We start from the raw sequence: 25725 nt of genomic DNA, 5'->3' as shown, positions 1-25725 counted from the left end.
CTGAATCTCCCTCTGTGTGCAGGCACAGTGGGATGGAGAGACGAAGGAGAGGATGTTTAGATGGGTTTGTGTTTGTGTGCGTGCGTATGTGGGTGCAGCCTACGTGTTTGTGCAATGCTGGTTTGTGTGTTGAGTTCAACAAAAACACACTCCCGTCAGAGACTGTCTGCCGCTGCTGCTGTGTGCAATAGGTAACATGTATTCTGGTGGTACTCTGGGGGGAAAATGATTTTTAGTTCAAATCTCATACGTGCCCTCTTAGAAATTGAATCAGTTGTCTTTTTTTTCATTAACAACTAGAAAGCTCACACATGATCACGCAACCCTGCAGAATTATAGCATAAAATCAAATCAGAGGGGCTGTCATGATGAACGGGTAACAGCTGTGTCCCAGTTCAGTGGCTTGATCCTCATAAAGGACAAGAGCCACAACTGAGGGTTCTTAAGACAAGGCAGAAACTGTGGTCTCGACTCATAAAGACTAAAAGTAGTTATTTCAAATTGTGAAGAAAGTGTAAATACTTTCTACCCTCTTTGACGCCCACGTTTACATCACAAGATGCAACATTTCTCTTTAACGCCTCAGCAACACATAATGGATAAGTAGAGAATATGTATATTAATCATGCAGCATTAATGTAATTTCTATTTCCCTGTCACACTCTGTAATCAACTTTCTACCCATGCTAATAACATGAGCAGTTTATGCTTGGGAGCCATTAATTAGACTCTGCATCAGAGACACACCTATTTTAATACATTTGTCGGCAACTGATAACCACCATATTCTTGTAAATACGACATTGTCACATATTTCAAGGATCACCTTAACGCTTCACTAACCCTTTCAAATCTGGATCGACAACAGTTTCTTGTACTGCATTCAGAGGCCTTTCACAAGCTGTTTAACCCTTTGAAACCTGAGCAAATGGGTTTGATTTCTTTCAAAAACCATGGGGGAAAAGCATTGACTAACTTGTCAAGAAATGTCCCACAAATTGCAAGAAAATAGTAAAAGGTGACAAGGAAAGAATTACTAAATTATCCAAAAAAGGGAAAAATCTCCAAAAACCCATATCCATAATTAAAATAATCTTATGTTTAAAATTATGTTTTATGTCATAGGTTTTTTTGCTTATTTTTCTTGTAACTTTTCTTGTAACTTTCCATGCTTTTGCAAGAAAGTCCAGCCAATTTGTTTTCAAAGAGGTAAAGAACTGACCAGTGGGCAGTGAATTAGGGGATAAGTGTGCTTAGTTTATCTGTCAGTTTTAGAAGTCTTTGAAGTGAGCTGGCCAAGATGGTCCCATTTTGTAATTTTATCCCCTCTAAAATCTGGGGGATTGAGCTTCTAAATTGGGACACAGCAAACAGCTCAATTCAAACCTGTTAAATAATTTATACCCTTTTATGCAATTGTTTTCATGGTGGGGTGCCCTGGTGGCCTAGAGGTTAAGGTGCCAACCATAATCTGCAATATCCCTGGTGCCCTTTTTCTTTTTCTGCAACAGAAGATAATTTGCTCTTGTCTTAATTTCAACACTAATCAAAGCAAATGCCACTTGTGATTCCTTGTAAATGTAACTGCTATTTCCAAGTGGCAGTCATTTGTGAAATGAGCTCTGGTTCAAATCCAGCAGGAGATTTTTTTTTTTTGCCTGTTGTTCCCCATCTTTTTTTGTCACCTCCCTACTGTAAGGCTTAAAGGGACAGTACACCCCCAAAATAAATAAGTAAATAAATAAATGGTGAGTGTTTGACTTATCTGCCATAGAAATGTCTGCCTTCTCTCCATTAAAATGGAACAAGATGTATCACCATGTTGATGGAAGTGTGCACACCTCACCGAGCCAGCTAGTTTACAGCTCAGTTGAGGAGGATGCCTGATTAATGTTTACATCCAGCTCCATCACAAGCACAAGCCTCTCATTCACGAGTAGATGCACACTTCCTTCGGCATGTTCATACATCTGGTGGGTGTAGATCAGCAGAAAGAAAATAGTTCTACATGAAACTGCTCACAAGCTCTGTGGATTATCTTGAGTAACTGCTCATGATTTCTCCAAAGAGACATTGAGTTTTTAAAAAAAATAAATATTATTTTGGTGCTTTCAGCTCCACAAGCCGAGTGCCATCTAGTTCCATTATACTCGAAAGATGACAGACATCTCTACAGCCAATATTTCCAACACTTGACAATTCACACCAAAACAATACAGACTGATAAATAGCACTACAGCTACGAGGAAAAATATGAATTTTATATTTTGGGCTCAACTGTCCCTTTAAAATGCCATACTCAGTCAAGTTAAATAGATTTACATTAGATATTAAATGCTGTAATATACAAGGTGTGAAAAGGTTCCAGGCTTATGTTAAGCATAAACGTTTGAATTAATGAAAAAAAACATGTGGGGAAAGAAGTATTTTAGAAATAGAGCAACTCAAGTGCTTGTTCTAAGACTCTTTAAAACTCTAGTGCTCTATTGCTGTGACCAGAGATGCTAGCGATCAAACACTGACTGATTTTTACCATTGCTCCATAGAGAGGATTGTATCTTGGCTGCCTGATGTGAAAGGTCTGGAGGGTTTAGATGCTGGAGCGAGACGAGCAGTCCTCCTGTCAGTCCTGACATATGAATCCCAGCAGAGCCCCAGTCGCTACTGTGTCTGGCTGCTGAGCAGCCAACTGGTGGCTTTGCTCACAGCTTTCCATTTATTCACCTTCCTCAGCTGACAGTGTTGTCATCAGCTACTAATACAAGAGAGAGGAGGAAGCGGTCAGGTGTGTAGCCATGGAGAAGCTCCTGTCATTGTGTTAGAGGTCGCCCTCTAGTGGACTCACTGGGCCCCCATCACCACTACCACCCGTCTAACCACACCTATCAGCCTGTATGTTTTTAGTTGTCCCAGTTCCATACAGTATGCTTATTTACATACAATATGGGGGGTTTTGCAGTCAGTGTGCAAGAAATAAATGGATGACGTAATTAAACATCAGTAGTGGATCATTTTGTGACGTCTAGTTGGAGTGCAACTATTAATTCCTCATAGGGCTGGATTTAAAAAAAAAAAAAAAACCTGATTAATTGCACTTTTTATCTTTATTAATTCTGAAAATCCCCCTGAAATATTGATCTCTCATTTACTCCTTTCCTGACAAAAAGTATAATAGTTGTTGTGTGCTGACAGGTGTTGGTTGTTGATAGTGGTTCAATTAGGTCTGAACGGTGTCTACTTTGTGAAAATGGTAGTTGGAGTTTTCACAGCATCTACTAAAAGGTTATTTTAAGTTGAAAAGTAATGTGGATGATAGCTGGCTGTATTAGCCACGTTTAGTCGCTACAGTCTCGTAAACTGTGACGTGAATAGTTACTGTTACAGTCTGTCCCTGTTGGTTAGCTAACGCTATAGCGATCCAGCTTTTTGCAGATATCACAACACAAACAGTGCAGATGACTCAGTAAGCAGACCTTCAGTTTCTGCCCTGTCTTTGCTCAAAGTGATGATTTAAGTGGACATGTAGTTGGAGCATCTGGCACTGGCAGTCTATAGCTGTATGGGAAACCATTTATTATTTTGTATATGCACAGTGATGTCCTTGTAAGTGCTGCAGGTATTTTATTATATTTGTCCAACAGTTTTGCACATGTAGGCCTGACAGAATATTGACGTGTCATGTTTTAGTAGTTTTACATTTGCCAAGAAAATTTGTCCTTGGTCCACAGAAGTACAATTGGAAAATGTGTTTACAGTTAGCCTATACTGTGCACTTTACACAATTTTACCATCAAGGGAACTACAAAGGTGCTCACTCCGTCCTGGGAGATGGATCCCTTTTTTTTGCCCTCTGTGAGGTTTCTTGCATTTTTTCATAATGTTTTTTTGAGAGAAAGGGGGGGGGGGGGTCATTTAAATTGTTCACACGCACAAAACAAGGGGAGTGAAAGCAGGTACAACTAGCTAGACACTGATTACGGGAAGTGAAAACAGGTGAGTGGAGTGCAGAACTACTGAGGGACAGCTGAAATTTATCAGGGCGAGGAAGACAATCAAGATTGGCAAAAACACATTGGCAGGGAGTGAAGTGATCTGAAACGAGAGGAGATGTGAGTAACAAAATAAAACAGTTCATACTAAGCATGACTAAAGGATTGGATTAAACAGGGAAAAACATGACCTTAAGAAGAGATCAGGGCAGACCATGACACGGTTGGCCAAAACTTTACAGATTATAAAGCCCCTAGAGGCTCTGTCATTTGGATATACAAATAAAACTGACTCAAAGAAATTTAAACAGCAGCAATTATGCTCATTTTCAGGATCATACTATTAATTGGGGTTTCTTCTAGATCATGTTTACGTGCTTCAGTGTTTAAAAAACACTTTATTTTCTTCATACTGCTGTAACAACTGGGATGTCATCTGGTAGCCAATGTAGAAAAAATAGGCTAGAGGTTTTTGCTCACAGTGATTATTTTTATGTACCTTTACTTCATTATTTGAAATTTTGGCCATGTTTAATCTGTGAAGCCTGAGCAAATTGGTTTAACTATTCAAAAACATGCGAAGAAGGCAATAAGCAATGACGGAAAAAATGACACAAAAATTAGCACATAAAAAAGCAATAACAGCAGAGAAACAACATAGCAAAATTGCTTTAAAAATGCTTATGTAACATCACTGTAATATGTAATCATAATAATTATAAATGTTTTTCCCGAGACTCTTTCCCTCACCTTTTTAAAATAATTTTCTAAATCTGCAAATTCCTTGCAGTTTGTAGAATATTTCTTTTTCTGTTTTTGAAAGCAATATCATCAATTTGCTCAGGGTTCAAAGGTTTATCTATAATATCTAAACCTATATATACGCAAACCAATATACAACATTGGGATCTGTTGTAACTGAATCATTAAGATGGATGGACTTTGTAAATCTAAATTATATCGAATCTGGAGATCAGTGCCACCATCCAACCTGAATCCCTCCACTGATTCCCCTTTTTCTGGTAGACAGAGAGAGAGGCAGGGAAGAGCGAGACCAGGTCCGAGGCTGAGAGGAATAAAGCAAAGAGAGAGAGAGAAAGGGGAGGGGGGTTTCCCTGGGCACTGCCCCAGCCCTCTCCCACGTCAGTCAGGGCATTGAATGGCTGACGGCTGCATACCAAGCCTCCTTCTGGGTCTCGCTGCGTTCATGTCCCTGTTTCTGCCTGGCCAGGGCTAAATATATTTCCCCAGTTTGCAAATGTAGCACAAGTCCTGCAACCCGACCCTCAGTCAGCTCCAGCTCCCTTCCTCTACACAAGGTTCACGTTCCTCTGGGTGGTGGAGGTGGGGGGTGGGCGTGTGTGTGTGTGTGTGTGTGTGTGAAGGGGTTGGAGGTTAAGAGAGTGCTCTCCTAGTTTCACACATACGGCACTCTTTTCTGGCTCTTTCTCCTATCATACACACCACACACACATACACACACACATACACTCACAATCACACACATGTACACTTCTGCACTTGTCAAGCTTACAGACGGATACTCACACTAGTTACCCTCTCTCACACACATACACACACACACACATACACATAACTCTGTCTGTGGACTCCGCGTTGCCCCCTTGGTTTGCCGTGGTGTGGCGAGCGTGGCAAACGAGGTATGGAGAGGACTGAGAGGATTCAAAGGCCCGTCGTGGTAAGAAGGATCTGGATAAGCTTTTTACTGTGTCGGACTGAGCTTGAATCAGTGTATGTGTGTGTTTTTCTCTGTGAGCATGTGGATCTGGATTGAGTTTTGGAAGTTCAGCATTACTGTTTCACTCTGAGATATGACAGGAGAATATAACTTGCCGTCCGTGTCCTGATAGTGCTGTACCGCCTGGTCTGCGGCTTTCTTTGCTCCTCTGAGCGTGATTCCATTTTGGGCCGGGCCACAGCTGCTGGAAAGGCGCTGTGTTTTTAATTAGACTTAGACCGTCCCACCGCTTGCTGTCCCAGCACCGTGGCCATTTCAGGGGGCTTCTTTCACCGCTGCCCCCCTGTCCCAAACAGGCCCGGGCTGGATCTTCATTTAGCTTGTTAGTGCACTTGTCTTTTCTGCTTTACAAGTTTTACGTCTTCTCTGTTGTTGGATTTCCATAATCTTTGCAGTTTCTTCATTTAGGGCTCATTAAATATTTATTTATTTTGTGTGGGAGTGGGATCATGATGATAAGTCCTCCGAAAAGCAATTGTTTTAATTATTGATTCGTTTTGTGATTAACTCCTTATCTAAGAAGCGTTTGATAATTCTGTCACTCTGTCACTGGGAAAGAGTCCAAGGTGACGTCTTTATATTGCTTGGTCTGTCTAACCTAACAGTCAAAAATCCAAAGACATATATAAAGAAAGCCACATGAAATCTTTATATTTGAGGAGCTGGAGCCAGTAAATCTTCTGCACGTTTGTTTTATAAATTGCCCTGAACAATCATTTACATTGTTGATTAATCAAGTAATCAGTTTGGCAGAAGTGATGATATGATTATATTTTTAAAAAGACTCTTCTCCAATTTAAGCAAATGTGGTCACTGAAGTTTCTATGAAGTGTCTAATGTCATACAAAACAAAGGGATTTTTTTTAAAGCAGACATTTTAACTTGTAATAGAAGAACAGGTGAAATTGATATCGTTAACAAAGGCTTAGTTCCATTAAGTGTCCCAGTGAGCCAGCATGCACAATACCCGGACCTCATCTAAGTGGAATGCAGCTATCATTAATGTTACTAAATACACCTGCGCTTTCCCTCCGATGACATAATCAAAATATCAAATTATCTGCTATGAAGAAGATCTGCTGAACACAGTTTTCTGCATTGTTCCTCACTATCTTCACTTCATATCAGGGCTGCAACTTATCTGACAGTTCTGTTCTCCAGTAATCTGTGTTATACCACAATCTACCCCTCCTGGCTAAACAAAGGATGAATAAAGTAAAATCATTTAGTCAATAAAATGTCATAAAAGGGTTCCTTACACTTTCGCAGAGCCCAAAGTGACATCCTCAAGTTTCTTGTTTTTGTCTAGTTCAAAACCAAAAAAAGTTGTAGTGTCTATAACAGAAGACTAAGAAATCCAGCATATAGTCACATTTAAGAGGCTCGAACCATAAAAATATGAACAAAAATTTGCACTTTCACTTTTAGTTGATTGACTAACAATTTCAGTCTTACTTCATATATGATTTCCATAAATGAGGGATATCATGACTAAGGCTTATACTTTTTGAGCTAAACAAGTACATAAAATCGAGTCTTGGATCATTTTAATTAATCAGAAGCTGATGCTTGAACCTTGGCAGATTCCTTTTTCTTTTCTTTAATAAGATAACTTTTTTTACTTTCATTTTTTATTTCGGCAGTGTTCTTGTACAGCTGCTGGTGTTACCACAGCTTTTAAATAACTGAAGCACTGAGACAGTGTGAACATTTCACTAAATGGTAGAATTGGCTATGTAGGAAATCATTTATATATCTCAAATATAATATTGAGAATTATTGGGGAATGAGTGTTAATAAGCTTAGGTGGTATCTTGGCAGTAGTTTAAAAAAAAAACTCAAGCGATGCCAAGCCCCAATTATGACTTAAATCAAAACCTGAAATAATACTCTTATAAGTAGTATGATATTGAGTGAAACCATGTCTCCCAGCCTTATTTCAATACTGAATTATATTTTAAATTTATTTGATTTTTCTTTTTTAATCCCTGAGGAGCAACTTGTTATCAGAGTCCCTCTTTTGCTTGTTAGTGGAAATGGGGATTTCTGGTGCGTTCAGCCCCATGACTCATGTTTTCAGTCATCTCCACACTGTCCAACTGGTTGCCATGACGCTAATTTGACAAGAAAAGGGGAATATGGCCATTTACAGCCAGTCAGAGTGTCTGACAGGAAATCTGTCCTTTATGATTCCTCAGTTTGTTCATCTGCCTGTTTTGTGAGACATAGTTCCCCTTTTTTTGATTCTAGTTATCGTTTCCTGTACTTGTCTTCACTGAGCTAATCTCACTCTGGATGTGATGTGAATGCACACTGAAGCTCGACTGATAATGCATTCTGGTTGTCTCTCAGCTGTCTGAGATGTTGTGTTCTTCTTCTCTGAAATGTTTGTCGACAGGGGCTTGAGGAGACTCAGAGATAAAGCAAATAGGAAAATTATATTTATTATTTCTCGCTTTTCCTCTGTTTTTTCTCCTTGTGATCTGAGCTGATAAGTATGAATATATGTCTATCTGTTTAATTATCAGGGCAGGGGTTCGCAGTATGTGTTAGCTCTTTGATGGTAATCACTCCTTAGTCATACATTGTGACAACAGCTGCTGCAATGTTCCTTTTGTTTATGGCGGCAGCAGATTAAAATCATTGACCTCTTATCTGACATAAGAAGAAAGAGGAAACAGCAGGGATTAGTTCCTGTGTTTTTATAAAAACTTAAAGAGGGGAAAACCAGTTCAATTCCTATACTGGTTCTGTATTTTCATAATCATTTTATCTGTATGTATATCCCAAAAGCATTTCCTCTTCACTCCATCCAACTCCTTTTTTTCCCCCAATGTCCCTCTTTTCTCAAAACCATTTACAAATGTACCGTTGCATCAAAAGAAACAATGTTAACTCATTTCCCCCTGCTGCAGGGTGACTCTTTTCAACCCTAATTATTCAAAGCACTCGTCTTTTGCGGGCCCACCCTCCCTCACTCCCTCACTCCCTCTCTCCTTATTCCATTACCCCCCTCCACTCGGTCGCTCTCTTTTTTCCCCTCCATTTACTCAATATCAATGCTAAGGAGGTGTAAATTCATCACAGTGGCAGCCACTGTGCAGAAAATGGAGAAGAAACACAGTCAGATAAATTTCGAGATAATTACAGAGCCTCACATCTTCCACCTTTCTTGTGTTTCTCCCTTTTTTAACCTTTTGTGGTCTGTGAAAAAAAAAATGGATTCTACCAACTAGACGTAGAAAACTTTCAGTTTTGTTGTCTTGTTAGTAAAAACATTGATATTTCCCTTTAAAAAACTGCCCTGAAGGCCATAATGTTTTGTTTGATGTAGTTATTGCTGTGTTATCCTCCAGGCGGTTGACCATGCTGTGGCCTCACACAGCGTGAGAAAATGCTTCATCGATCACCTGTTGAAAAGCTTTTATGCAATTTCCCCGCTGCTGATTTCCCTTCAGGGTATTTATTATTTACTATTGATCCCTATATCTTCTTTCTATCTCCTTCCTGATGCAGCTCTCTGTAATACACTGCAGAGATGGTTACTATGATACTGCTGGGGTCTCTAGTCTGGCACTGCCAATAGGAAAGCAGCTCCGCCATCAGGTGGCTTGTAGCTATTTTGAACGGGAGCTGTATGTGAAGTGAAGCAAGCAGCTAAATTAGAGACCCAACCCAATGACATGAGAGAAGAAGAAGAAGGAGAAGAAGAAGAAAAAGAAGAAAGGGAAGCGGGGGAAAAGGAGTCTATCAACACATTTTGACAGTGTGTCAGGAGTTAAAGGGTGCAGAGAGGTTATTGATCAGCTCCTATTTTTCTCCCCTCTTGTTCACCTGTTTTTATATCAAATATTGACTTTTGTGTCAGTCCTCATAAATCCGTCAATACCTCTTCTTCTTCTTTCCCTGATTGTCTTTCTTTTTCTCTGGTTGTATGACGTGCATCAGCAGGACGAGTGACTCACAAACACAAGCATTTATCCGCACACTTACACACACATATACACAAAGAGTAATCCCTCCCACTCTTTCTCGCTCTACATTTTGCTGCATCACCGACCTGTTGTAGTGAGCCGGTGGGTCCCAGGTTGTTACAGACGTCATTTGGGCTTTTTTTTCTCTCTAAAAACATTCCCGTGGGTTCCCCATCAAGGTTTGTTAACCTCCACTTAGTCGGTGCTCCATGCTGGGATGCACTTGTATGGTTTAGAAGATGACTCACAGCTGGTAAGTGGGGGCGGCTCTTATTGTCCTCATTAGATGCTGCATGCCACTCACAGGATCATTCCTCCTACCTGAGTGGGGATGTGGACAAGCGTTTGTGTTTGAGTAACAGAAATAGGAAGTGCGGATGGGTTTGTGAATGCCCGAGGACGCGAAGAGTAGCCAGCCATCACCTTGGCAACAGGGAGTGTCTACATTTAGTGTGCCATTGCCAAGTCACAGAGCGCCTTGGTACGACAGGTGGCAGAGCTAGAATCAACATTTATGTCTGTTGTTTCATTTGAAATCATACGGCGGTGCATGCAGGGTAATCATTTGTGTAGAGGAACATTAATCACACATAAACGCACGTGCAGACCCGCTGACACACCGCACGGATGCTTCACTCTTCCATATATGACAATTTTTTCTCTCTGGGTATATTTAGACCTTCAGGTTCACTAAGTTTGAAATGTTTCACCAGGGGAATGCCACCAAGGACTCTCCCAATGATTTCTTTTTTAAAGAACATCATTTCATCATTTCTTTTCACTTCTACTGGCTGTCGAAAGATAGACAGAAAAGTTGGAGGTGAGAGTTGCGTATGACCTGCAACAAAGGTCCCCGGCCCAAAGCGAACCCGGGATGTTGCCGTTGTATGGTATGCATCTTAACCACAAGGCCTTCAGGACGTCTCACATTTCTTTTCATCTTTAAAATAAGAAACATTAGAGCACAAAACAATTTAAACGACAGTAAGTTGGCAGCCAAGAGTGAAGAGTAGAGCTGGGTGTCATATCTCAGTTCTTAGAAGAGTTCTTTGATGATTTATTATTGTATCAAATGCTTGGTATGTTTTCTTATCCTTTCATCAGATATTTTTTTATCTTAAATCATAAATGTTTTTCTAACTTTAGATTGTATTTAAAGGAGCTGTGCAAGATTCAGAGCATGGTTTAGAGGTTGTCTGCACACGGCTCTCAACATGGAGGTTGCTGAAGTGACTCAGCTAACAGTGCTAAATGCACAAGCAGTGCTAACAGTGCTAACAGTGCTGACAAAGCTAACAATTATAACCTGGAGGAGGAATAAGAGGGTGAGCATTACGCCTCTGCAACAAGTTGTGGGCTGTGACGCTGTTATCAGCATTTTTTTTTTTTTTTTAAACTAGCACCAGTGCTCCTGAAAACGCTGACAAACTGTGTTTTTAAAACACACACACACACACACACACACACACACACACACACACACACACACAAGCTCTTTTTACACAGAGATTGCACTATAGGGCCACAAATAAGTCCCTTCTCTACGATGCCTTTGCTTTTTTTACCCAGAATCAAACAACAGCAGCATCATGCTGCTCCAGTGTGTGTTTTTTGATAGCATGCCAGCATCCCAGAAATAAAACAGACATGCCAGGCATGACATGTAACACCACAGCAACTGCCTGTACTGCAACATATAACATACGTGTCGACAGTACTTTCTAAACAATAACAACGGAATACACGGCAATAACAAACATTTATTGACTATGTTAATATGGCGACTGATCTCTTCATCGCCCCTTCACTCCCGTTTCTCATTGTTTTCCCAATGTGGAGACATTTCTGGCCATTCTTCTTTTTCTTTGAGTTAGCCCCTAAATGCTACTAGCTGCTTTTTAAATCCTCCATGACAGGTCACATACATAAAACGCTGTCAAAACGTCACACCAGTCGCGGCTCTAATTCCATTCTGCCACCTGTCCCTTTTACATAAATACTGTCTCAGCTCTGTTATTACCTCCCTTGCCGGGTCAAAGACAAGACAACTCTGTCACCCCATTCCATGATTGTACTTTTATACAGAACGGCGAGGTGGTGTAACAGGGACTAACGTGCACACGCTGCTGGACCATCTACTACAATAAAGAACAGAGAAGTTTGGATTACAACATACAGAGAGAGTGTGTGACTATTAAAGTTCTGAATGTCTTATCCAACTTCTTTAATATTTACTGCAGATAAACTGAGCAGTTTGGTGTATTTTGTGACATGAAATAGAAAGAATTAAATTGTGTTTAAATTAATTTATTTCCAAACTTAGGTATTAAGAAATGTATGGTCTTGGTGTCAGCACCTGAGCTCAGGTATGTCAAACAATATGCAGCCCCAGTCTAGAGATATTTGTTGTACTCTCTGAGTGCGCTCTTTGTGTTGTCTGACTACACATGTGCCAGGAATTTTTCTTCATCATTACATATGTTGCATGTCATCTTTGCGCATTCTCACCTCTATTTTAAAAAGCCCACACCTAGTGACTCACTTCTTCTGCCTGGCACATTCAGCTGTCCGCATTCTTGTCAGCACCTCCTACAAAGCGCCAGGCAGCCTGTCAGCTGCAAAAAAAAAAAAAAAAAAAAAAAAAAAAATAGTAAGAAGAGAATAAGTGGGATTGTTATATAAGTTGAACACTCAAACACTTCATAAGTTCAGGCTGCCTCCCTCTCTGCACTGCTCTGCTGAACAGTACAGTGGGCCGGCGCCGCAGGCTTACAGGAGGCTCGGGTTTTTATTGTGGTATGGGTGTCTGGATGAGGGTCAGCAAGAGAGGGTCAAGTTACTGTGCATGAGTGGTGGATGTGTTGGAAACTGTAGCCACTTCATGAGAAATTTATATCCTCCCCTAATATTATAAACAGTCCTCAGGCCATTTTTTCCTCTCTACCTCTTTTCTGTCTCCACTTGACACACCCACACGCTGAATCTGTTGTACCTGTGCAAAAAGGCGTAACACCTCAGCCTCACTGCAGTCAGGAAGTGCTGGTCTGTTGTTCTGCGTCCTCTCCACCTTAAATTACACAGTCAGCTATAATGCAATACGAAGGCCAAGGCCCCTTTTGTGCTTAAGTAGCTTCTCGATGAGAATTTGAAACAAGAGAAATGGAAAAAGAAAACATCAGAAAAATGCATAAAATGAACAAACAGCATTCAGACATATATGCAGACATCGCTTCATCCTGCACAATGATCCTGTTTCATCGCTCCCGTTTGTGCTCCCCCCAAAGGTTGATTAATGAGCATATTGTCGTTTTCTCACCTTCATATAAACTCATCATGCATTTCAGGGCTCTGCAGACTCCTACACCAGCCGGCCGTCGGACTCAGATGTGTCCCTGGAGGAGGACCCTGAGGCTCTGAGGAAGGAGGCAGACAGACAGGCCCTCGCCACGCTCGAGAAAGCAAAGGTCAGAGATCAGCTGTTTTATCCCCATTTGTGATGCACAGCTTTAGTTTCATAGTCATCCTTGCATAATTTTGTTTTGACATGGGTGAACCTCTGCATCAGTGTCAAGGGGACGCTGAACTCGGTGTAAGGTGGTTTAATTGAAATGCCGTCTGTATACTAATATCTATTTATTCTACCACTGCTCCAAGACCAAACCCGTGGCGTTTGCCGTGAGGACAAATGTGGGTTACAACCCTGGCCCCAGTGATGACGTTCCTGTGCAGGGCATGGCCATATCCTTCGAAGCCAAAGACTTCTTGCACATTAAAGAGGTACGAGTTTCCCAGACATCGAGCTTTTGTCCATACACAATTAAAAATACAGGCACAATTTCAATTGCAATTATATCTTTACACAGAGATCTACAGAGTACTTTTTGTAATTTAAATTACACATTTAACAATACTATTCAAGCCAAAATAGAATAAGATAGCAAATTGACTGAGGCTTGTAGATAGTGTAGGAAAACTAGAAACATTAGTTATTTGGAGATTCAAATAATTGGCACTGATAGTGGGATCATGTTTTATTGCAACTCACTGCACTCTCTCCTTCTGCCTGGCCTACTCAGGCCACGAGTGGGAGTTAGCACCAACAAGAGCTGCAGTGCAAGGAGAACTGAGTGATCCAACTTTGGTGGAGTAAGGGGAAAAAAAGTAAATTAATAAAAGTAGTGCTGTAACTTTCTGTTTATATATACTGTATACATTTATTTTTATATATGTCGGTCACTTAGACATGGCCGGATTATGAAAAAGACGGCCCCTGAGTACAGATATCCAAAAGGCCCCACCACTTCTCTTGCATAGAAGCAAGGCAAACAGATATTGTGGTGGTTTTGTCTTTTTGTAGTTTCGCATCTTACTGTCATTTTGTGTCTCTGTGATAATTTTGTGTCTCCTTGTCATAGTTTTTCATCTGTTTGTAGTCATTTTCGTCGCTTTGAGATAATTTTGTGTGTTTTTTGGTTGTCCTGCGTTTTTTCTTTCTCTTTTCTTTTTTTTTAAGTTATTTTGTGTCTCTTTGCACTTCTTTTGCATGTCTTTGCGGTCATTCTGTGTCTCTTTGTAGTCATTCTGAGTCTGAGTGATTTAGTAGGTGAATGTCACCTGTCACTTTGGACCCCTGGGCCTGTGCCCTTACATAGTATTAGGAACTATTGTCTGGATATAAAAAGCGATTTTCTTTGCATTCATGTATGTTGTTTAATGAGGCTATTTCTTTAATCAACACACTAATGTAAATGCTGATTTATTATTGGTTACTGATGCCTGTCTGTGTGCAGAAATATAATAACGACTGGTGGATCGGACGTCTGGTGAAGGAGGGCTGTGAGGTGGGCTTCATCCCCAGCCCAGTCAAACTGGAGAACACCCGTCTGCTGCAGGAGCAGAGGATGAGACAAAACCGGCTCAGCTCCAGGTAATCACGAAAATTCCTTAGCTTCCACAGTATCAGCATCATAAACGACAACCCCGCTTTGTAAAACAGGTCAAACATGAATCACTCAACCAAGCAATGTAAAAACTTCCTTAAATAGACAAAAGCACTCACAAGTGAGTCACTGTATTTCTCTACAGTGCAACAACAGTATGTATATATAGGTCTCTCTAGTCTTTGCTTTATTTATTCTTTTTCTATCCAGGAATGTAATAGTTTATTCCAGCTACTCAAAACTGTATTTAAAAATCAATACTGCACAGGGTTCCCGCAGATCCTTAAAAAGTTTTGAAAGGCATTGAAATCATTATTATAAAAATAAGGCCTTAATGGGTATTAAAATGTCTTAAATCAGTCTTTATAAAAGTTAAAAATGCAAAGACATGGGATGTAGGATTTTTTAAATCCTTTTTTCTCTGACATTGCATTGTAAAATCTCAAAATTGATGGTAACATCATAAAAAATATGAATGAATAATTGCCATTTGCATTACAGCTAAGTCAGGATAACAGAACCGACAACACTCACATTTTGTGGCTAGGATGTGCAGAGCGGGACTGCTGCTAGCCAGCTGACACTGAACCCTGGATGACATGGGGAAGTGCATATTCACCTAAAAATGGCTATTTAACTGAGATTTTGCACATGGCTGATATCTGTACTAGCCGATACGTACAGGACTCAGTGTATGTCATGCAAAATTTAAAAAAAAAAAAAAAATCACACAGAGTGAGAAACAAAAAAATTGTCAAGAAAATTGACCAACCAACATACGATAACCTAACTGGTGATGGTTCATGCTTTTTTCCTTCAGTTTTGATTTACTTCCAAGTTGGTCTTAAATTTTATTCCAAATGGCAAGTTAAAAAAATGAAAAAGTCCTAAATTGAACTTGCCTTTAGCTGTAGGAACACTTCAACAGTAATCAGGATGATTGTATTTTAATATGCAATCATTTAAAATCATCTTTTTTTATTTCTTATTATTTTTTCAAATTATTTTCTTAATTTCTTAGATTAAATTCTGCACATAATTAGAAGGTAATTGACACTATTTCCAAGTTTCTCTCTTACTTTTTATTAGCATACGGTCACTACAGCACCTTGTTTACTCTCAACTATGATATTTGTGTCCTCTTGCAAGAGGAAACCTAACGAGTGTTTGCTTGGCATAAGATAGTAAAATTAAAGTAAAATTACTTTAAACAATAACAGGAACTTTTTGGGGGAAGATGGGGTGGGGTTGCAAATCTGTAAAAAAAAAAAAAAAGATGATGAGCACTATGTATTCTGTAATTGTCTTTCACCACACAATCATTTATGCCTGTTTTTCCCATTACAGTAAATCTGGAGGAAGCTCCAGTCTGGACGTTGCCACGGGAACCCGCAGGCCCACCCCACCAGGCACAGGTGAGGTCAAGCGGGTCTCCCTACCAACTGGCGAAACAGGGTCATTATGCGTGTTAGCGTGGGAGTGTGTGTGATCCTGACAGAGAGCGAGCGAGCGAGATGAGACAGGCGCCTGATATTTAGATGAAGATTTTAATTGGCTTGTTAGTCAGGCATGATGATGAATCACGGCACGTCTCAGTGGATTGCTGTGTGAAGTGAGAGAGGTCTTAGGAGGTCTGTCATTAGCACACAGGACGGGCCTGAAATAGAGCTGAGAATGGACCGCACTCATTAAACTCGATGAGTATGTCTGGCTTGTGTGTGTGCATCACCGGGACGACACAGAACTGCTGCTCGATATCCAGAGAGACAGCGGCAGAGATGGAAGTGCAAACATGGGGAAAATACTCTGACTGACTTCAAGGCTTTTTGATAATCAGATAGAACCACTGAGCTGAACTCAAAACCTGTGTAATAGAAACTGTCGAAGACATCCAATGCATCCTCAGTGGCTGATCTGACTTTGACATTTTGGGAAATCCGCTCACTCACCTCCTGGCGAGAGGGTTAAATGAGAAGATTGATACAATTCGTGTCTGTCTTTTAGCTTCAGTAGCTTAGCACAAAGACTGAAACACATGGCTTTGTCCAAAGGTAACAAAATTCATCTACCAGCACCCCTACAGCTCAATAATTAACGAGTTTAACCAGTGTGTGTGTGTGTGTGTGTGTGTTTATACTTGTACGATGAAACAGGTGAAATACAATGTGTTAATTAGTGAGCTTTAGAGGTGCTGGTGGGCAGATTTTCTTACAGTCAGAAAACAACTGACAGTCAGTTGTTTTCCACTGTTTTCCAGCCTTTGTGCGGAGCTAACCAATGTGAAGGAAATTCAAGTGATAAAACAAATGTGTGACATAAGGATGATTAATTTGTGCATTGTTGTAGTTGGCCTGAGAACTTTCAGTGCTCATCGCACTTATCATGTTTTATGTTGAGAGGCTCCTGCTTGTCTGCAGGATGAGACATCAACTATGTTGATGCTTCAGAGTAACACACACACTTTGACCGACTCTTGTCTGGTGATATAATGATACAAGGATCTGAATGACGTGGGGCTGTCACTGTATAGGCCAATTTATGGCTGTAGCTTCATAGTTAACACTTTGAAACCTGGGCAAATTGGCTTTATTCCTTTGAAAAACTGAAATAAAGCCACCCCCCAACAAAATCAAACAAGCAAAGACACAAAAATGTAAAAGTAAAAAGAAAAGCAACAAGGACCTGGAAAAAAAATGCTCAGTTTAGTTTAGTTTTAGACATTTTCCGTAACTTTTTCAAAAATAAAGAATGACGGGTCATTCCTTTTCAAGTTACTCACTGCCTTTTCCCCATGTTTCCAAAATAAATCGATCCAACTTGCTCAGGGCTCAAAGGTATAATACTTGTAAAAGGCATCTGAAATCAGTAAAAGAAAGAGGTGATGGACAGGTATGACGCTGATATCAATCTTCTCATCTCTCAACTCTGTTCACGAAAAAGAAAAAAAGTCCTTTAAAACAACACACCTTGCCTTGCCGCCAGCCGTGTCCCCTCCCCTCACCCCCTCACCAGCCACACCTGTGTCACCAGCAATAATCCCAACACACTTAATTCCAACCCCCAGCTTCCCTCCCAACTCGAGCCCTTCTTCCCTTTCTGCTTCTTTCCTCCAATTTCCTCTGCAGACCTTCTTCTACACATCTACACTTCAAGTTTTGTTGCCTTCTCGTCACACTGAATCCACTCTCTGCTCATGTTACTATACTCCACATCTGTGCCTTGCTTCATGATAATCTGCTAGTTTCTTTTGTACACTCTTGTCAATGTTATTTCCAGTTTAAATCATACTATGTCACCTTCTCTGATCTCAGTATATTCCATCTCCATGCCTCTTTCTGGATGCATCTCACATTCTTACTTCTATTTCCCCCTTTTCCTTTTCCTTTTATTATTTTCTCTTGTCCTCTTTTACTTTGCCTTATCTTCCCTCTATCTTCCTTGTCTCTTTTCGTCTTGTCCCTCTCTCTGCACCACCCACCTACCCTTCACCCCTACATCAGCCCACGTGGACGTGTCCACTGTGTCCTTTGACGTTGACACCCTCGACCTGGATGCCGAGGAGCCCCCTGAGTCCCAGGGTGACCCTCGTTCCCCCAAGGCCATGTCAGGCAGCGTAACATCCCCTCAGGCCAACGCACACCGACTGCCCTTCTTTAAGAAGGTAACATTAGGGGCCCCAGGACACCTCGCTTACCTCGCCAGCCTTCCTCCTGCATTTGTCCCCAGGTCTAATCTCTCCTCCTCGTCTCACTAACTGCTCATAACTGTCCCTGCCACTCCTGTAGCTCCTGGCTCTAACACTGTTTGGCCCCTCAGGCTCCGGTCACAACGGTTACGCTGCGATATGTTTGGATGTTTGTTTCTGTGCTTGTCAGCTGGGAGAGGCGTTGAACTAACTGAAACACTCTGAAATGGCTGCTGCTGCATATCAGTCTGAATCTATTTTAAAATGAAGCCACAGCGGAGGCAGTCAGCATCTGTTTTAATCAATAAACAGCTCCTCTCCCCACTAATCCTAACCTGTCAATAACTAAGTGTTCTCTTGTGTTTTGTGCTTTTTTTTTTGTCTCTTCCTGCTTTTGTGCGGAATGATACTGTAGGCGGCCCAGCTAAACAGAAACAGAAGTCGGTGAGTGTGGTTCGTTCTCACGACTAACCTCTAACACTTCAACTCCTTAACTCTCATCCTCTTGTTTGTCTCGATTTTTCCTTCTTGTGGTGGTAAGAAAGCAGTCCGCAGAATATTCTCTAGCCACGGACATATTAAAAAAAAAAAAATTTCACAGGATCGTTTATAAATCACGGTGACGCCTCTGTCATTTCCCCAGAGCTTGTATCACAGCTGCCAGTGTGCAGATGCAGGTGCAGATCCATCCCAGACCCTGTTAGTCGCAGTGTAACAGTAATACGTCCTGACGTGCTTTCATTTCCATTTATGACGGCTGATTTGAGTGTCAGAAGCCCACAATCAGCTGTTTTTATGCTTTTCAGCACAAATTTGAAGTGAAGGAGTGAGAGGAATGTATAACGTTTAGATTCCAGTCGTTATCACAGCTTTATGTCGTTATTGAAATGAAAAGTTATTTAAAATATGTCCCTTATGTTTTCGTAATGACAACTTTGTGTTCATCTCATTACTAAGACAAATGTTTTCAGTGTTAACATGGAATGAGACAAACATTTACAAAGTATTTTAAATGTATTTAGGATATTTCATTTAACCCTTACAGTAGCTCCGTGTTGAACTCAAACTCTGCTAGTGTCAGCATTGGTATTTTTGCTTATTGTGATGTCATTTCTTGAAGTATCTTTCAATGCTTCTTACACCTAAAATCTGTACAACTTGATCTTAAAGCTTATGTCAGTCAATAAATCACAATAATTGATAAAAGTATGAACGTTTTGCCATTAAAAGATAGATATGACATATAACAGATTTTTCAAGATAAAAGCACAAAACATATTGTTCCAAAATAAAAATCATGAGATGAATTCCGAAGTTTAATTAGTTTCTGAGATATGCTCATTTTTATGAGCAGGCATTCATCATTTATTCCTCTGACGCCGCTGTGCATTATCAAATGTTTTTTTTACCCTGCGTAACATAGCGCAATGACATCATCAAGAGTATACAACCTGCTGACACGCAGGACTGATGCTTGAATGCTCTGGTTGCGATGGTTCTAATTTTAGATCTATTTACACAGGATCATAAAAACAGTGATCTCCGTCCGCAGGATGTCCATTTTTAAAGGGTTAATGTAAGCAGGACAAATGTGGACTATCATTTTACAACAATATGATTGTAATGTAATGTAATGTTTGAAATGTTCACAGCATTATTTAAATACTGATGTGTCAACAGTATTAATGTCACAATTCTGAGATTCATAACTTTAAAACAATACCTTGAAAAACATCAGTATTCAATACCACTTTCCAAAACACAGGGAAAGATTGACATTTAGTGCATAAAATTTAAAAATTTCCATTAAAAAGATAATCGAAAAAGGTTAAACGTGAAAACAACAACTTTTCTTGGATAAAATCAGAGAACAGCAGAATTACTGATGGGAACGTTAACAGTGAGAAAGAGAGAGACGCTTAATATCATTTAATCAATATTTATGGCTACCTGGAGGGAAATTCTATAATGCAAAAAAAATGTTTCAAGTGTCTGAGCTTATTTTTGGGAAATACAACTGCTATTTGTTGTAAACACGGCAACTGTTAGCAACAATATCAAAACATCAGTATTTTGGAAGGATATTGTTGAACTAAAAGACAATAAACCGTATTATCATCCAGATCTATATTATGTATGTATATTATGTTACTCACCGTTCTGGATTTTGCACTGCGCTCATGTTATTCAAAACCCACGAGCACTATTGTTATGTTCAGTGCTCCAGCTCTGCCCCTTTAGAGACAAGAGCCATTAGGAAACTTTTAAAATATGTATTTTTAGCTGCGGTGAATACAAATGAGGTGAAATGAGCTTCCGTTGGTCTGCTTTATGTAATGTAATGTAGTGGAGCGAGGCTCTCCAACAGTATCGCCTGCCTGAAGAGCTGCACACGCAGGAGGGGGCGTGCTCTGAATACAGATCTGAAAGGAAAAAACACATCCAATTTCAGGGTTCGGAAAGTATATAGGACATGTGACTGCTTTCACCCCATTCTCATTGAAAAAGCGACTGTTTCTAAATAAGAAAAATGCTTATGGAGTCCTTATAGATGAATCATTCCTTTTGTGATTCATAATGTACAAATAAGCCTCAAGTTCATGCGCTGCAATATGGATCGTGTTTGTGTGTGGGTGTTGTATATAAGTCACTGTGACGGTTTTAGGTTTCTCTTTTTTTGTGTGTAAATGGCATCATGAAAGCCACAGACTACAGTGTGCATAGGGCGCTTTGTATTCTAATGTATGTTTATTTTGATTATTGAAAATAACTCATAATAGGATTAAGAAAATAAGTATTGTTAACAACCAAAAATCAAAATCTGATTTTAGATGTTTAATATTGGAGGGCAAGGTGGTGTCCTTAAAAACTCTTAAAATGTCTTAAATTAAACTTTATAAATATTAGGCCTTAAAGGTCATTAAATAGTCTTAAATTTGTGTAGTCACAAACCGTTTAGCTTATTTCATTTTTCCATATTTATTTTTGTCAAAATCAGTCAGGTACTTCTGCATGAAAATGCGCATGTATGATGTGACAAATCTTTAAAATCCAATCACTGAACCGAACATGACATTTTTTTATTCATTTTATTTAAGATTATAGATTCCAAAAAACTCAATTGTCAATTAATAAAAAGGCAAAATGCAGATCAACCTAACCCTATTAACCATACTCCTGCATAAAACCTACCTCCACGCAGGACTTCATATATACTAGTTACTTTTATATTTATCTGCAACACTTGATTTAGAAAAAATATGATTTCTCCAAAAACTTAGAAAGCATTAAATGTAGGTGTCTGATACTTATAGACATTCTGGGCAAACACTCACCAAAGAAAGAAAAATATATAAACTGTATTTATATTAGTTTTCCGACCTAAATATAATCATTCGGGATTGAGGAATTTATTAGAACAACAAAAAAAAGTTTAAGCTCAAAGAAAGCGAATTCCTACCATAAAAATAACAATTCAGCAATTGCTGGCAGAAATAACTCGACAAGTGCTGATGCATAACAAAAAGAGAGACGTGTGAAGCATGATGCCAGTGTTAGAGCAGCAGCTCAGTCACGAGAGCTCTCCTGACACCACAGCGTCTGGTTTAATTATGGACACTTTAATTATGGGAGACTGCAGACGGAGACATAGAAGTGAGTGCTTTCAGCGAGAAGTTGATCGCTGCCTCTGAACATTCATTGGCAGTCAATAAACCGAATGGACTCTGGCGTCCGAACCTCGCCATCCATCAATGTGACGGCTTGCATAGAGGGAGAGAGGGCTTTTGTGTTGAGTTAATGTTGATTTATGTGTGGCTGTACATCTTTGTGAGCTGTGTGCTTTGAGTGTGCGTGCAGACGTGACATGATAACCTCCCTCACCCCACTGTTGGTCTTCTCCTGGCTCAGATGGAGCATGTCCCCCCCTATGACGTGGTTCCCTCCATGAGACCCATCATCCTAGTCGGGCCATCGCTCAAGGGATATGAGGTGAGAAGGAATATTCATGTGCGTATTTCAAAACTAATTTTAACTCCAACAGTTCTTGTCTTACGCCTGATGTTTCGTCTTTAGGTGACAGACATGATGCAGAAAGCGCTCTTCGATTTTCTGAAACACAAGTTTGAGGGCAGGTGAGAATGATGTCATCACATACTGTAGACTCTGCTTTAACTGCTCTGTAGCCCGGTGACGACTGCTGTACTGCGTATCCATTTCAGGATATCCATCACACGAGTGACAGCGGACATCTCCCTGGCCAAACGTTCAGTCCTCAACAACCCCAGCAAACACACCATCATCGAGCGCTCCAGTACCCGCTCCAGCCTGGGTGAGACGACATACAGCCACAACAGATGTGCACAAACCACAACCAGAAAAAAACTGCCATTTAGACAGATAATTCAGTATGAGAACAATATTGCAGTGGAGATCATTTCTGTTTATCACGTCATGTTGCCCAACATTCATTTAAATACGTTTCACTATCTGTGTTTCATATCTTTTTTGCTTTAAGTGTGTTTATTTCTTGTTGGATTGATAGATTTCTTCTCAGATAAATAGAGAACAGGTTTCATTCTGTTTTTGAGGATGAGGTGTGGACTCGAGTCTAATGACTCGGACATGAGTCAGACTCTAATCGCAGCTTTGATGACTTTAGTCAGCTTGACAAGATTTGCAACCTAACTTGGACTTGTAACACCAATGATTTTGACTTCACTTGGACTTAAGCCTTTTGACTTGTAATACTTGGTACCTTTTCATAAGCCCAAACATTAAAAAGTATGGTGAGGTCAGAGACATCATGTCTGACATCAGAGACACATATCTACTATTTTACAACATTTACATCTACATTATACAACAAAGTATGCTGATTCATAGTGCTATTTGCTATTAAAGTACATGTCAGCAGCATTACTTTTTAAAGATTAAGTTCAGTCACACCTGTTTTAACAAACTGTATTGAACAAATTAACACAAATTTTAAAAAGCAGTCATGATGTTTTTTTAAATTTGATATGTTATAACTCTGTTGTTAAAATTACATTTGGGTAAGAGCGCATAATTAGGACTCAAAACTCAAAGTTTAGGACTTGACTTAGGACTTGTTAGTCTTGACTTGGGACTTAAGTCTGGACATGAATGCAAAGACTTCAGAGTTACTTGTCACTTGCATAACCATCTCTGTATTGCAGCTTAAAATTAAAAACATTAACATTAAAAACTGTAAAACTGCAGGTGGGCAGTCGTCACGATGCTGCAGGAGTTAGATAATGACAAAAATCTACACAGATATATAAATATTATAAATAATAAATGTAATTTAGACCGGCTCAGCTAAAATCTTTGTGATAACATATGATTTAACTTTACAAATGAACTGTAATGAATCTGAGAGCTGTCTGGATTTCTGCAGGATTGCAGAAAGTGTATTTAGTGAATACATTCTGTAGTTTGATGTTACAGACTGTAAAGGTGGGCAGATTGTTGAGGTACCGTTGTACATCATGTTCTTTCCCTTATTTACCTGCTCTGACTGCCTGAGTCTGATCTGGCCTCCTCTCTCTTTCTTCATCCTGTCTTTTCTGCCCTTCACCTACCCATCTTCCCTCCTCTCCTGCCCCCCATCTTCTACTTCCACTCTATTTTGATTCAGACGTACTGGGTACGTATGCTCTCCTTGCAACGAAACAATGTAGCGTCTTTCAATTCTTCGCCCTCCCCTTTTCTTCTCATCATCTGCTCATACATCGTTTGTCTGCCTGTCTGCTTGCCTGTCAGTTTCTCTGTTCCTCATACTTCTGTGTGACAGCCTGTAGTCTCTAACAAAAAGGGAGAGGATTACAAAACCAAAGCGGGATGAAATCCGTGGGAGGGCAGCAGGGCGGCTGGTGTCTGCTCTAAACTGTGAGCAAGAATGAGCAAAGATGGAAGCAGATACTTTCCATATTGCTCTCACGCCTTTTGTGACCTCCATATATAATCCTATCCATATACTGTCTGTGTGCAGTCATACTCAAGGATAGTCTGCATAGAAGCAGGACCTTGCTTCATGGACTCTGTCGAGTCATGGCAGGGGAGCGAGCTTCTCTCTGCAGTCAAATCCAAATTTGCAAAAGTCCAAGTCTTTGTTGAGGTTAATGGAAACCTTTCCTCCCATTTCTTTATATGAGTTAGAGTTCATGTCTCATCACTCTGCGGAGGTCCTGGTTTTTTTGGGGGGGTTTTTGCCTCCAGCTTTAATTCACTATCCCTCAGCCCTCTCGAGGCTGCTGAAATGTGTGCAGGCCCTGTCTCTCTGCAGATTGCCTTGCCCCCGTTATCTCCGTCTGCCGCCAGGTTGGCAGCACGCACACCTCGGAGGCGCTGAGGTTTGACCAGACAGACGAGGAACATTCTGTTTTTTGGTTTTAATCTCTCTCTTTACATGTCAAGAAGCTGATAAAAAATTGGGGGGACTGTGTGCTGGAAATGCTAAATAACAAGCTCTTATAGGCTGTTGTTGAGGAACAATGAAAACAAAACACCCAAGCAGTCCAGACTTGAGTAGTTCACCTGATAGAATAATTACTGCTGTGCCCATTAGTGCTAACAACAACTAATGTTCCACTTAATAATTTGTTTGATTAGGGTGTTTTTTCCGTTTTATTTACATGGCGAGAAATTGTGTCCTTATTATTAGTGATTACAAGTGCCACAGGCATCTCATTCTTCAGTGCCTCCTTCCTTTGAAATAAAAAAGATTAGATTCATGTAAGGAAATTGTGAATGTTGGGAGGTGGCAACAGAATGAGGATGCTGCACTGCTCCATTTAGCTGTGCATAAATGGAACTTTTAACTGTGATCCAATCTAATCCATACGCTTGGAAGTGTTTTCTTCAAAAACTTCAACATGCATGAGAAACTACAAACATGTACTTATGGCTGATCTACAGCGCTGCATCTTCTCAAAGAGAAAAGTAGTTCACACAGTTGTTTTGTTGCCTTGCTGTTCTGACTTGTCATATCTGTGTTCTGGGTCTTCAGCGGAGGTGCAGAGTGAGATTGAGCGTATCTTTGAGCTGGCCCGCACCCTCCAGCTGGTCGCTCTGGATGCAGACACCATCAACCACCCCTCTCAGCTGGCTAAGACCTCCCTGGCTCCCATTATTGTCTATATCAAAATAGCCTCACCCAAGGTATGGCAGCAGATGATATATATTATATTATAATCCCTAAAGGGAAAATTCTGTATTTTTCTGCCTTGACCCTTTTTTCCCCAATGTGTTTGTGTCTAAGTGATTAATGGAGACAACTATATTTGAAATTGGTCCAGCATTGAGAGAGCTGCAGCGGCAGAACAGGCTGCTATATAATCTTTACAGGCAATTGTGC

The 25725-nt window shown here is 40.2% G+C and overlaps 1 protein-coding gene across 5 annotated transcripts in view; it reads left to right on the top strand.

Moving 5' to 3' along the window:
- The window catches only part of cacnb1 (calcium channel, voltage-dependent, beta 1 subunit), a 40322-nt gene that overhangs the window by 9788 nt on the left and 4809 nt on the right, over positions 1-25725 (top strand). The window contains exons 1-11 of one of the 5 annotated variants that reach the window (XM_042504316.1): positions 5390-5688; positions 13067-13186; positions 13377-13499; positions 14513-14649; positions 16010-16077; positions 18163-18323; positions 22257-22337; positions 22422-22480; positions 22568-22677; positions 24007-24015; positions 25378-25529. In XM_042504316.1, the coding sequence (XP_042360250.1) occupies positions 5653-5688; positions 13067-13186; positions 13377-13499; positions 14513-14649; positions 16010-16077; positions 18163-18323; positions 22257-22337; positions 22422-22480; positions 22568-22677; positions 24007-24015; positions 25378-25529 (1056 nt within the window). In that variant the 5' untranslated portion in view covers positions 5390-5652. Of the gene's footprint in view, positions 1-5389; positions 5689-13066; positions 13187-13376; positions 13500-14512; positions 14650-16009; positions 16078-18162; positions 18324-18762; positions 18792-22256; positions 22338-22421; positions 22481-22567; positions 22678-24006; positions 24016-25377; positions 25530-25725 lie in introns of those variants that run through there. The other 4 variants (XM_042504313.1, XM_042504311.1, XM_042504314.1 and 1 more) reach the window with 4 other exon arrangements.

Source organism: Plectropomus leopardus, chromosome 17 (genome assembly GCF_008729295.1).
Source record: "Plectropomus leopardus isolate mb chromosome 17, YSFRI_Pleo_2.0, whole genome shotgun sequence".
Classification (NCBI taxonomy): Eukaryota; Metazoa; Chordata; class Actinopteri; order Perciformes; family Serranidae; genus Plectropomus; species Plectropomus leopardus.
Note: the sequence above shows the minus strand (reverse complement) of the source record. Positions and strands in the feature narration are given on the sequence as shown.